This window comes from Lissotriton vulgaris, chromosome 11 (genome assembly GCF_964263255.1).
Source record: "Lissotriton vulgaris chromosome 11, aLisVul1.2, whole genome shotgun sequence".
Classification (NCBI taxonomy): Eukaryota; Metazoa; Chordata; class Amphibia; order Caudata; family Salamandridae; genus Lissotriton; species Lissotriton vulgaris.
Genome location: NC_141699.1, coordinates 65,021,055 through 65,034,113, shown reverse-complemented (window position 1 = coordinate 65,034,113; position 13,059 = coordinate 65,021,055). Strand labels below are relative to the sequence as shown.

General features: G+C 41.4%; 1 protein-coding gene across 9 annotated transcripts in view; it reads left to right on the top strand.

Moving 5' to 3' along the window:
• The first annotated feature begins 376 nt into the window (after positions 1-376).
• Positions 377-13,059, top strand: part of DGCR2 (DiGeorge syndrome critical region gene 2) — a 399,860-nt gene continuing 387,177 nt past the window's right edge. For 6 of the 9 annotated variants that reach the window (XM_086942700.1, XM_086942703.1, XM_086942698.1 and 3 more), the window contains exon 1: positions 383-784. In XM_086942700.1, the coding sequence (XP_086798826.1) occupies positions 706-784 (79 nt within the window). In that variant the 5' untranslated portion in view covers positions 383-705. Of the gene's footprint in view, positions 785-13,059 lie in introns of all 9 variants that reach the window. The other 3 variants (XM_086942699.1, XM_086942704.1, XM_086942705.1) reach the window with 2 other exon arrangements.

Below are 13,059 nucleotides of genomic sequence, written 5' to 3'. Positions count from 1 at the left end.
GGTTCGAGTCTGCATCAACTCACCATCCTTTGATTATGGGTACATCCCTTAATTTCCAGATTGCCCGAACAATTTGACCATGTGTAAAACTGGTACTCACGTAAAGCCTTTGGGGAAACCAAAAACAACTACGAAGAGCAACAGCGCGCCAAGAAGACCATCTACTCCTTGAAAGGCGGAGAACCGGACCCTTTAAAAACATTACTCATTCAGGAGCATGTAAATATAAACCCGCCTTCCAGAGCGCTGATAGGCCAGCAGGCTTGCAATGCCTTCTGATACCTGCCAAGAAGAGATTAATTATTCATGAGTACGTGCGTGTGGGCCTTGCGACGCCCTTCGCTCGCTGATTGGCTACCGGCAGTGTTTGGGATGTAGAGGAGGCCGCGCCCGGCGCCATCTTGTTTTCTGGGCCGGAGAAGGCAGCGGTCCCTGGCTCAACTGGGCCCGCCCCCTGCACACCGAGGACGGGCTGCTTAATCCTGACAAGTCTCTGCCCGCAAGGGCCCGGTACTATGCCGTCGTGAAACCGGAGCTTGTGTGCTTAGCGACCGCCGGACAGAGCAAAGCCAGGGGGCGCAGGGGGCTTAGACCCACTGCAGGTCCCCAAGAGGCCGGGCCCTGGCGCTCCGAGAGGCCCCCTCCCGCCGGCGGAACACACCGAGGAGCCCCCTCCTGCGCGGCGGGAGGATGCGCGGAGGATAAATGGTGGCCCCGGCGGACAGCGGCGCCTTCCTGCTCCTCCTGCTGCTGGTGCTGACCCTGACCGAGCCGCTGCGACCAGGTGAGGATGGAGGGGCTGCTGAGAAACCCTGAGGTGGGCTTTTGGGGAGAGGGGCACTGTGTGAAGGGGTGCATTACGACCCCCTGCCCATATTGTATAAGAAGGAGCAGATTGGAAGAGAGATGATGGAGTAGGAGCTGGGGGTGGGGTTGGATTCAATGCCGCTGGTTCAGGCTAAGAGGGGCTTATGAAAAAGGCCTAGTGATGCTGCTCTCATATCACAACGTTCTGTAACAAACGTTGCATTCTGCAAAATTGCATTCTGCAAACCTGCAACAATCCACTGGCACTGCACCCACTCTGTTTACCCATCACTGAGCTCCTCGTGCGTCACTCTTAATTTATGCACCCCTTATGTGGTTCCTGGCATTGCATCCAACATTGTGGTATGGCAAACTCAACGCCCCTGTGCATACAGGTTCTATTGCACACCTATAAATGGTATCGATAATAATATGCGTTTTGTAACGCGCTCCCAAACTCTGGTTTTGTAGCCTCTTGGCCAAGCTCCTAATAATGTGTCTTCAAATTTGTATATCCCTTCCAAGCTACGGCATCCCCACGTTCTGGACTCCCGTGCCCATCTGGATGGAGTACTGCGCACTTGTCATATGCCCTTACGCACTGAGCCTGTTACTACAACATCTGAAGTAGTACCCCATTAATAATGAGCCCCCATTTAGAGATTCGTATGCAGCTTTCCAACACCATGGACTCCCACATCCAGCTTGTGATGCTGCAGAGTCTGAACCTCATGTTTGGCTCTCAATTCATGAGCAAAAAGCTCACCCCGATACTGATGTGGGGGGCTCCTTGTAAGCGAGCACTCTGGTAATGAAACACAAAGCTCCAATTACCCATAATATTGGCCTCTCTTCCCCGTGAATCTTTCTACCGACACCTGTAGATGAGAGCTTCATCTGGCTGCATATTTGATGGCCTAGAACATCTCCCATGCTCTGGATTCCATGCTCTGGATTAATGGAAGCCTGCATTAGCTGTATAAAATGTATTTAATACCCTAATTAAACTCTTGCTGTGAACTATTCACCAGTGTTAATAAAACGGCACCACTGCTTCAGTAATATATTTGTGTTGTGAAGCCAGTGTGACTGCTTTTTGAGCTAACACATCTACCTGTGTTAAAGACCAGATATTGAGAAAAATATCTGGTGCTTAAAAACCGAAGTGATAATATGCCTTACAGTTTTATGTTGTACAATAGATGAGGGATGGCTGAGTGATAATTGCGCTGGGTTGTGATAAAATCTAAGGTATCAGTACGGAAAGCTCCAAGGATAAGTTGATGGCCATCAACCAAATGGGTAGTGAAAACACAATACCACATATAATTCAAATGCAAGAAATATCCTGAGCTAATAGCAAGAGTCAATAAAGTTCTTCAAATAAATCGATTTATTTGAAGAATTTTATTGACTCTTACTATTAGCTCAGGATATTTCTTGCATTTGCCTTAGTTTGATGTTTTCCTCGAAATCTTGCAATAAGGCCACCATTATGGTACATTTTTTTTTAATAAAAATGAAAACCATAATTTGTCAGCGTGCTTTCTTACCCTCAGCCTGATTTAAGTGACATGTAAACATTGTTTAAAACACCTAGCGCACGTGTTTCGACCAGCGTTCCCGAAATTTGTGTGACTTGTGTTGTTTCTCACGTCTCAAGAAACTGCATTCATGGTGGTAGTGGACACCTTGTCAAATCAGTAAGTCTCAACAAGATCCCAAAGTTTGACCCCCCCCCCCCCCCATTTTTTTGTTCGCTTACTGTTCTTCTCAGTTCAATAGGAGCAGGCACATGTTTTATTACAGAAAACCGCAGTTGAGATTGTTTTAAAGATGTAGATCCCAAGCATCATTTTGTCATTAAACTATGCCAGCACATAGTCTGCGATATCTGTTTTTGATTTATCATGAGTCAGTGTTTTAATACATTGTTTTTTAGACATTGAGTTGATTGACTTGTAGATATAGTGTTAACATCAGATTTCAGTTTACATTACATTGCTGTACTAATCCACTAGTTATCAACTACGATGCTGCAACTGGACATAGTCATCCCTCGTCTTTGTGCGAAACTTGGAAGTCTTTAAGTGATTGTTTAAAACTGTATTTACACGTTGGTTACACTGACGAAACGAATATAGATAATGCGATACACGTATGTACTAGTGGAAATGTGATGCTTGTGAACTGCCACTTTTTTGATTTTTTTTTTATATAATTAAGAGTTGTTTGAATCGCAAGGGTAATCGTTAATACGATTCTGAAGTCGGCGTTTCTTTTCATTTGGGGACCTTCTAGCGACTTACTGATTTACCAAGGTGCCCGCCCCACCATTAAGATAAAGTGCTTATTTAGTGTCAATGCAGCAGATTAGAAGCTTACTGGAGTGTTGATTTTCGCAGTACAGATTTAAAGTTAGTTGCACTTTATATAGGTGTTAAGGACATTGGAGGGAAATTATTGTACAACCTCGTATTAAAATACGGAATAAAATACCCCTTGATAGTTGAAAGGCTATTCATTGCATGTATTATGCTACGCTAATTGGATTTGTAAAGCGTAGCTTATCACTCAAAGGATAGGTAGGCGCTAGATCCTCAGAGTTCATGAACCTCCGAGGTCATGACCTTCATAGACAACGTGTATTTATTGCCTTGCTCCTCTGTTTGGCTATAGTCTCCCCAGTACCTTGCAATATCGCCAGTTTTGGCTGGAATGCATTATGTATTTACACAACACAATGCAGCCCATGGTATATGGCTGTTCAGCAATTCTTGCCCAGTGCTGATGACCAAAGGGTGAGTGCACGCCTTGGCAGCACCTCACATTATTGATGGCTGGGAAGTATAGAGGTTTTACTATTCTTACATTGAATAAGTAATGCATTTGGAGGCTAATCGTTTTACAGCGCACCAAAGTTTACTGTATAAAGCATGTTGTCAAAGTTGTTTGTGCTTCATTATGAAAGACTACTTGTATCTTATATTGTTTTACTGCAGCAGACAGCCTCTTTATTTACATGTGATACTGCCCATTCCGCTTTCGTTTTCATTGAGTACAGCTTTGTCTTCACGTTTTACCCTTTTATCAGCAGCGCATTTGTGATTTTTGAATGGGTGTCTCTAGGCATCACCCAGAGTGTACTTGCCGCTTTAATGGACTGCAGACATGGAAATCTTGGTTGTTTGTCTCATGGCCCAGCCGATTTGTATTTTATGTGTTGAGGCTGTGCAGATAGTATTGGACCACGTGAGCCAGAGTGTTTTTTGTGAGGGTTCATGTCTGTTATTTATTAATGAGCTATTCACAACAGTACCACAATCTTCAGGGAATGTTGACCACACAACTGCTGAGTTTTACTAAACTAATGTTTTTTTACAATTGTTTTTCCACAAACAACGGTAAAATATGCACTAGTGAGAGACTGTCGGTATATACACACAAAGCGAGTTGCTTCACCAGTAGAGTCAACAATCTGATCATTTTGATAGCACAAGTGAATCCACAAAGGCATTGGTTGTACTAGCAGAGTTAAAGCTGCATAAAAACCAGGCATCAGCCCTAAAAGGGGAATTATGAAACGCAATATTTGTGCAGAGTCTTTCAAGGCTAAATATATGGGTAGTGTCGTGGAGTCACCTAGCATTGAGAGCTTTTGTAGGTATCTACATCTTATTGTCTTATTTAGTTTGTGAAGGTCATTCTTTCCCAAAATCCCTTTAGAGTTTAAGGCAGCATTCCATTCCAGCCCTGGGATTTCCTTGACACGTCACTTTAGAAGAGATCCCTATAATTACTGGACTGTGTTGCCGTGTTTCATGTTTCGGCTTCTAACTGTTTCATTGGGCAGATTAGTTTGTCGAAGCAGGGTCCATTGCAAAGGACTCGATGCTGAAACGTAATTCTAGAGTGCTCAATGTCACTGTAGGAAAACCACTTTCTTGAATTTGGAAATTCATTGTAAGGAATTTGTTTTCAGCTATGCACAAAGTTTAATAGGCACGGATAGGTGACCAGTTTCAAAGTGCAAGTTGGGTGATAGGTTGTATTTCATCGCACAGTCTGACTAACTTTGTCCGGCTTCTGTAGTGAGAGCAGCAATATGCATACATCTTAGTGGAAGGAACCAGGAGACGCGATGAGAACCATTGGTTGTGCGCGAAAGAATGCATGTATGTTACAGCTGCTTTGAGTTTCTGTGTATCAACTAGTTTTCGAAGTTTTGCAAAAGTGACCATGTCGACAGGCTTGTGTTGTGCAGAACAGATGGGTATCCAGTATACTTCTTAAAGCGTGTACCTCTTGCTTTGCTGAGATAATACGCGCTGTGTGATGGTTAGCAGAGACAAATGGATTTGAAGATTATATGTAGGGCATAGAGGTTTAGGCCCGTTCTTCAGGGGTAGCCTATGAAGGGTGATTGTAATGGTTTAATGTAATTGAATTCACTATATGAGAACAGTTGAGCTGCCTAGAGGAGAACCCCTTGGAGGGTGAGATATAATAGACGAGGACTGAGCAAGGCACAGTTTTCTACAACTCTGCCTTGCTCAGTCCTCGAGTGAATGGACCAAGTAATTTTTCTCCCTCATGTTAATCCTGTTAACGTCCATGATGTTGTGGTTAGAAGGATTTATCTTCAGCGAGTGAACTTGAGGTAGAACGGTTTGTAGATCAAAGTCCTATTTAATTTGCATGCTTAACCCCTTCGACGCTGATGACGAGCTGGGCTCGTCATGGCGTAGCCTCCTCGCACGCTGATGAATAGCCCAGCTCGTCACGTAAAGTGCGTTTTTTAAAAACCCAGCGTGCGAGCGGAATTCCGCTAGCGCGCATGCGGTTAAAAGAATATGTTTCATTACTATGACTCTAAAATATCTGGCATCCAAGATTTGTCTTTCAAGTTGATCTTGGAGAGTAAATATTTTGTTTGTATTCTTCTGAAATCGCTTCTGTGCTACTTATCCTGTAGCACTTTGGTGCACGAGAAAGCCAATCGAACTCAGTTTTTGGTTTCACCCAAGAAATCGCTATACTTGAAAGTAAGGTTAGTGATGCTCCACCTACTCCACCCTTTCTTCTTCTGCTCTCTAATTCGGTAATTTATATGGACGGGTGGCTGTATTTCGCTTTGGGAAGGATCCTCCTACAGGTTCTAAAAGTATAGAGGGACTATCGTGCAAGATGGTAACTACCTGCTCGAGACCTCAAGCAACCCTTAGAACATCTGCTCACTTCTTGTTTAAATTTCTGTGTGGCAAATATGCTTCCATGAAACAGACTTGATTGTGACCTCCTGGCTCAAAGACTGCACAAAGAGACAGTGTACTTTTCAGTTTATCGATGGTTAGCTCAAATTTTCTGGCAGATAATGCAACATAATGTTATAATCCCAGTATTTGTTATTTTTTTGCCAAAGGCATTCTTAATTGTTTTATTTTTTCTAGTGGAGAGGTAGGTCTCAGTTTTGTATGAGTTTAGCATCAAGTGGTAGGTTGTCTCACAGGTTTCCGTATTTGTTGGGATGTCTGTTGATATCTTCAAGATAGGTCACCCTGTGATGAATCGGGTTGTCAATTGCCTATTGAAGGACGGCTACTCACTGCTATACTGAGGCTAGGATTCACTGTGGCTCACCAGGAGGACTCAACCAGTTAGGTCATTACGTTGTCCATGAATCATTAAACCTGTCGAGGAAGATTTCAAGTTGCATATAACAGCATTCTCTTCAAAATAAAACTCTCAACCATTGAAGTGATTATTTAGAAAAAGAGAGAGCTATTGGCGTTGTAAAAGTAAACATTTACTTATGTGTTGTGGAGTGGATGTATGTGGCGTGCAGTGGAATTATGTGGATAGTAATTATGTGGCATTTGCTGTATTGGAATTATGTGGCGTAGGATTGTGTGCTATGGATATTAATTAATTGCTATGGTATTTTGTGTTTGGAGTGTTACGTAGTGGAGTTTAAATATGTTGTGTGCACACTCTCTTCATTAATTACACTTCAAAACACTGTGTCCTAATACACATTAACCCCACCTTGGTGATCACCATGCATAACATGGAAACACTTCCAACATAAGGTAAATACTAGGACACCACTCTTCCACCACACCCTACGTAGTGTAGCATGGTCCCAGTGTGAGCAAGATCTTCAATTCCCCACCTGGGGTGTGTGTATATGTATATCTCATGCCCCTATAAACAAAAATACAAGTAGCCAGGATATAGACTAGATCGACATGGAGTCTGTGTACCAGATGTAACAAGCATGTGTAGAGTTACCATAGACGAGTACGTTATTCTCTTTCCAGGTCCACATCACATACAGATACCTGGGTAGAGTAAGAAACTCAACTACGGGCATATCTACTCTTGTGGGAGGGGCCCTGCCTGCTAATCATTCCCGGTGTAGTCTTGGGCAGCTGAAAGGGTTTGGAGAGAGTGGGGGGATCCAATCACCATTAGAGCCCTGATCCCTCCTGGAGGGACAAGTCTGCCTGTGTGGGATCTACCAAATTATGTAACCGATCTGCAACACGCAACCTAAAGATAGTAAGTGCTAAGGAAATGCTACAATACTATATATATATATATATATATATATATATATATATATATATATAATTTTTTTTTTAGTTCTTTTCATTATCTTTTCTGCAAAGCGTTCATGCTTGTAATGATTGGTCAGACATGGCACTCAACACCCAATCCTAGGAGGGCAAAGCTGTAGCAACTCCTTGGCCTTTGTTCTCAGCATATGGAGAATTATGTGAGCATGTTCTTGAAGTTTCTGCCTTTCTGGGCTCTTGGAGTAACAAGTATGAGACGGATACAGGGCGTTTCAGGACTTTCCAGGACTCTTATCAGAAACACCATAGATACCCTGATTCCTATGAAAAAACGAGCGGCACCCCCCACTCGTCCCCAGACTCCATGGTATTCGTCAGATCTTAGAATAGAAAAGAGCAGGTGTAAAAACCTCGAACGACTATGGCGCCGCTCCAAGAACACACTGACCAAAGGAAATTTCAAATCTGCCCTGGACAACTATCGCAAAAATCTTAAGAAAGCTCGGAAGAATTACATAGCCACCCAAATTGACTAAGCAGACAACGCATCAAAAACCTTGTTCAATATTCTTAATACTCTGATCAACCCCAAAGCATGCAATCCGGAAGAAGAGTTTTGTCAATCTTTATGTAACCACATCGCCGACAATTTCACACAAAAAATAGAGGAAATTTATAACTAAATACACTCTTCTAATAACAACTCCAGACCTTTCCCTATGCAAGGATCCCCCCATCCTCCAAGTCTATGCATACTGAAAGATTTCCCTATCCTCACCATGCAAGACACAGAGAACTTACTAAAATCTGCAAAATCCGGTTCCCCCCCTAGACCTTATACCCGCCAAAAGCATAAAAAAAACTCGCTAGCGAACTGGCGGAACCCCTTTGTCCCGTTCTCAACTATTCTAATAGCCAAGGCAGACTTCCCAAAGAATGGAAAGCTGCACAGATCATGCCAATCAAGAAAAACGATAAATTACCATTGAATGTTGTTACTAATTATCGACCCATTTCATTGCTTACTTCATATAGCAAATTGCTAGAAAAACACATTAACAAGCACCTTTCAGCCTTTGTGGAGTCCTCGAATTGCCTCAATATCTCTCAATCAGGGTTTCACCCCCGGCACAGCACTAAACTGGCCTTGGTCAATGTAGTAGATGATATTTGTAGGCAAGCGGACGCAGGTCGGGCAGTAATCCTTATGCTGCTCGACCTGTCGGCCGCTTTTGATACTATTTCCCACCAGATCCTGCTAGACAGACTACATTCGATTGGCGTTCAGGGCATCGCCCTTGAATGGTTGCAGGACTTCCTCAAAGACAGAACACAAACAGTTAATCTTGGACCCTTTAAATCCAACACCACAATGGTAACTAAAGGGGTCCCGCAGGGCTCCTGTCTCAGCCCTACCCTGTTTAATGTGTACATCGCCCCCTAGCGTCACTTAGGAATATTGGGTTTAACCCAATTTCCTACACAGATGATACACAACTCCTTCTGTCTTTTGACAAGAATAACCGCAGCATTCAAGATACATTTGCTAATGGAATGAAGGCAATTTCTTCCTGGATGAGCTGCAATTTTTTACAGCTCAACACCGGTAAAACGGAAATTATGCTCTTCAAAGATGCCACGAAGTGCTGGGCCCCTAGGTGGTGGCCTGAAGAACTTGGTGCAATTCCCACGCCCAAACCAGTAGTTAAAAACCTAGGTGTTCTCCTTAATAACAACCTGAATATGGATGAACACATTGGCGCTACTAAACGAGCATGCTTTCACGCTCTTAGCCTGCTACGCAAAGTTTTCCATTTTCTCCCCTCCTCAACACGAAAGACCCTTATCTGTGCATTAGTACTTAGCCGCCTAGATTTCAGCAACGCTTTGCTGATCTCCGCAAAGGAATCTGCTCTTCAGAGTTTGCAGGTCGTGCAAAATACGGCGGCCCGGCTGGTTACAAGCTCCCCATATCGAATCCCCTCTCTATCTCTCCTACGTAAACTTCATTTTCTTCCCATTCGCAAAAGAATACACTTTCAAATTTGTTGTATAGTATTCAAAAGCCTGAACCAATTGGGACCAGCCTACCTCGCCAATAAACTGTCTAAATATACTCCCTCATGCACCCTTCGCTCACAAGGAAAAGGCCTTCTTGTTATTCCCCGTATCAAACAAGCCAGATTGGGAGGCAGATCCTTTACCTATCTTGCCACCAAGTTCTGGAATGATCTCCCTCTGGACATCCGCTCTTCTCCTCACTATTTGATTTTCAGAAAAAAACTAAAAACTTTTCTGTTTTAACTCCGGTTCATTTTCCTGCTTCTACTACCTCCTTTTCAGTATCGTCCTAGCGCGGAGATACCCCATCTGGGGTGATTCAGGCGCTTTACAAATGACATAAATAAATAAAATAAATACACACAGGCACAGTGGTCTAACGCTGCGGTTCTGTGACAAAATTATAATTTAAATATTTTGTAGTACAACCACTCCGATCTTTGTAAAGAGCTATAAAACTATGTTTTCAAGGCTCTTGCAGTCGCAAACATCAGACGGATACACAAGCTCAGGGGTTCAACGTTCCATTTTAGGGATAAAATAATTTAAATGTTGGGTAATATAAGCAGATCTATCTCCATAAAGCGCTCTAACCATGTTTTTCTAGGGTCTGGTAACACAATCATCAGACGTATCCACACAACCTAAAAGTCTAAAGCTCCGATTCCTGTATAAAGTTATATTTTAAAAATTCAGTAATATAAGCACACAGATCTCTGTAAAGCGCTTTACAACCATGTTTTCTGGGCTCTTCTAAATACAAACATCAGGCAGATACACTGGCCTGGAAGTCCAATGCTCCGGTTCTGGTATGATATTATAATTCAAATATTCCATAATATAAACACACCTTTCTATATAAAGCGCTAAAAAAAACATGTTTTGTATGGTCTTTAAACACAAGCATCAGACGGATACACAAGCTCGTGGGTTCAACATGCCGGTTCTGGTTTGAAATAATAATTAAAATATTCCGTAATATAAGCACACTGATCTTCATAAAGTGTTATAAAGCCACGTTTTCTGGTTGCTTGTAAACTCAAGCATTACACGTATAGACGGGCCCAGAGGTCCCACGCTACTGTTCTGAGTTAAAATTATAATGTAAATATTTTGTAATATAAGCACACAGATCTCCATAAAGTGCTATAAAACCATGTTTTCTGGGTGCTTGTAAAAGCAACAATTAGACAGACAAATGTGCACAGAGGTCCCACGCTGTGTTTCTAGTATGACATTATAAGCACATAGATCTCTGTAAAGCGCTATAAAACCACCTTTTCTGGGTGCTTGTAAATGCAAGCATTGGACGGGTGTGCCCAGAGGTCCCACGCTATGGTTCTAGCATGAAATTATAATATAAATATTAATTAATACAAGCACACCATCTCCTTAAAGCGATATAAAACCATGTTTGCTAGGATTGTGTAACCACAAGCATGAGATACACACGGGCCCAGAGATCCCACTGTGCGTTTCTAAGATGAAATTATACTTTAAATATTCAGTAATGTAAGCACACTGAAGAGCCCCCCATTTGCTACGAGTTAAACAAGCTGTGGTCTCAACTGCGCATAAAAGACCCTCCTGCAGTAAGAGAAGCTCATTAAAGAAAATAGAGTGTAACAACCGAAGTAAAAGGGCCAGTCCTCATGGGAGGTTACAAACGAAGACAAGGCGGTACTAAGGAGGGACTAACCAGCCCAATTGCGAATCAGAAGCCATTTTTTATGAAGGACAATGACACAAGCCAATAACAAATATGGGCGGCAAGTGGGCGGGCCTTCAAGTACATACTCCAATACAGCATGGCTCGCAGAGCAGCGTATGCGCTGCATAAGCTCAACCTAAAAATGATACAGGACTTTTTTTTTACTGTTTAGTTACTGATCCGAGTTGGATCCATAAATAACAAGCATTGGAAATTCAATAGGTCTCCCAATAGAAAAGTTTGAGTTTTTGGTGTGGTAAATTTAAATATTTACATTTTTTTATGTTGTGCAAAATATAAAAGATTTTTTTGTTATTATAAATGCCAATAGTTATAAAATTATCAAATGTTACATCTATAGCATTAGTAAAGGTACATGTTTAGTTTTCCCCTGTCTTACATGTATTGATCTGACAAATCACAATGTTTTAAAAAATTAATAGCTTTGTTATTTACAATGCCAATAGTTTTATCTTTCGCAAATGTGACACCTATTGTAACACAATATGTGTTGTAACACTGAGTGGTATTTGGAGTGTATGTCAAAAATGTATATAGGGAGCTACCCTTTCTGACAGGAAAAGGATTGGGTCAACAATCTAATAAAAAACAGGGTTCCTTCTCCTGTATTCAATAAGTCATCGGTGGTGTTGAGATCCCAAAAGGGGACGTTTATAGCAAAGAGAGGGATTACAATGTTGCACCGGTTACACTAAGTGTATGTGGGGCCTAAAGGTACCATGAAAAACAAGAAACAATTCTTTTTTATAAAAACATTTTCCATTCATTTATTTGAAAAGATTAAAAATTTGATAATAACATATACAAGTCATATACACGAAATTTCGTCCCTATAACAATCTATTTACTTGTAATCATGATGTTGTAATGTTTGTCTTAAATACTGCTAAAATAGCAATTTTTAAAGAATATTGTATGCTTTTAAACTTCTGAACTTTATGAAAAACAATTGTGTATATGACTTGTATATGTTATCAAATTTTTAATCTTTGCAAATCAATGAATTTTTGTTTTGTTGTGTTTTGCTATGCTTTATTATGCTATGTTTTGTTATGCTATACAATGTTTTGTTGTGTTTTATTATGCTATGCTTTGTTTAGCGATGCTATGTTTTGTTATGCTATATTTTGTTATGCTATGCTAGGTTTTGTTATGCTATGCTAAGCTTTGTTTTGTTATGCTAGGTTTTGTTATGCTATGTTAAGCTTTGTTTTGTTTTGTTATGCTATGCTATGTTGTGTTTCGTTAAGCTATGCTATGTTTTGTTGTGTTTTGCTATGTTTGTTATGCTATGTGTTGTGTTTTGTTATGCTATGTGTTATGTTATGTAATGTTATGCTATGCTATGGGTTGTTTTGCTATCCTATGCTTTGTTTTTAATGCTATGTTTTGTTATGTTTTGCTGTGCTATGCTTTGCTATGCTTTGTTGTGCTTTGCTGTGCTATGCTTTGTTATGCTATGTTTTGTTATGCAATGTTTTTGTTGTGTTTTATTATGCTATGCTTTGTTTTGCTATGTGATGTTTTGTTATGCTATGTTTTGCTGAATTCAATGCACCTGTTTGTATTGAGATGCAGGCCCATGTGGGCTGTAGCTAAGCATTATGGTTGTTGCAGTTCATGCCACGGACTCCAGGTCCATAACCACAGTGGGTGCCTCAATTCTTACGCTGGTTAAAATACAAACCCCAGTGGGTGAAGAAAGTTGTACACAGCGCCATAGTAGTCCCAATATGTACCAGAACATCAGGGGCCCTTCGTTCTAAACACCGCTCTACATGAGCGAGCAGTGTAGATCTGCCAGAGCCAGCAGCTGGGCTTTTCTGCGACCAGGCTGGCCGCTGTATATTTGAAGAAAAGTTTGCCCAAGGTAGAAAAGCT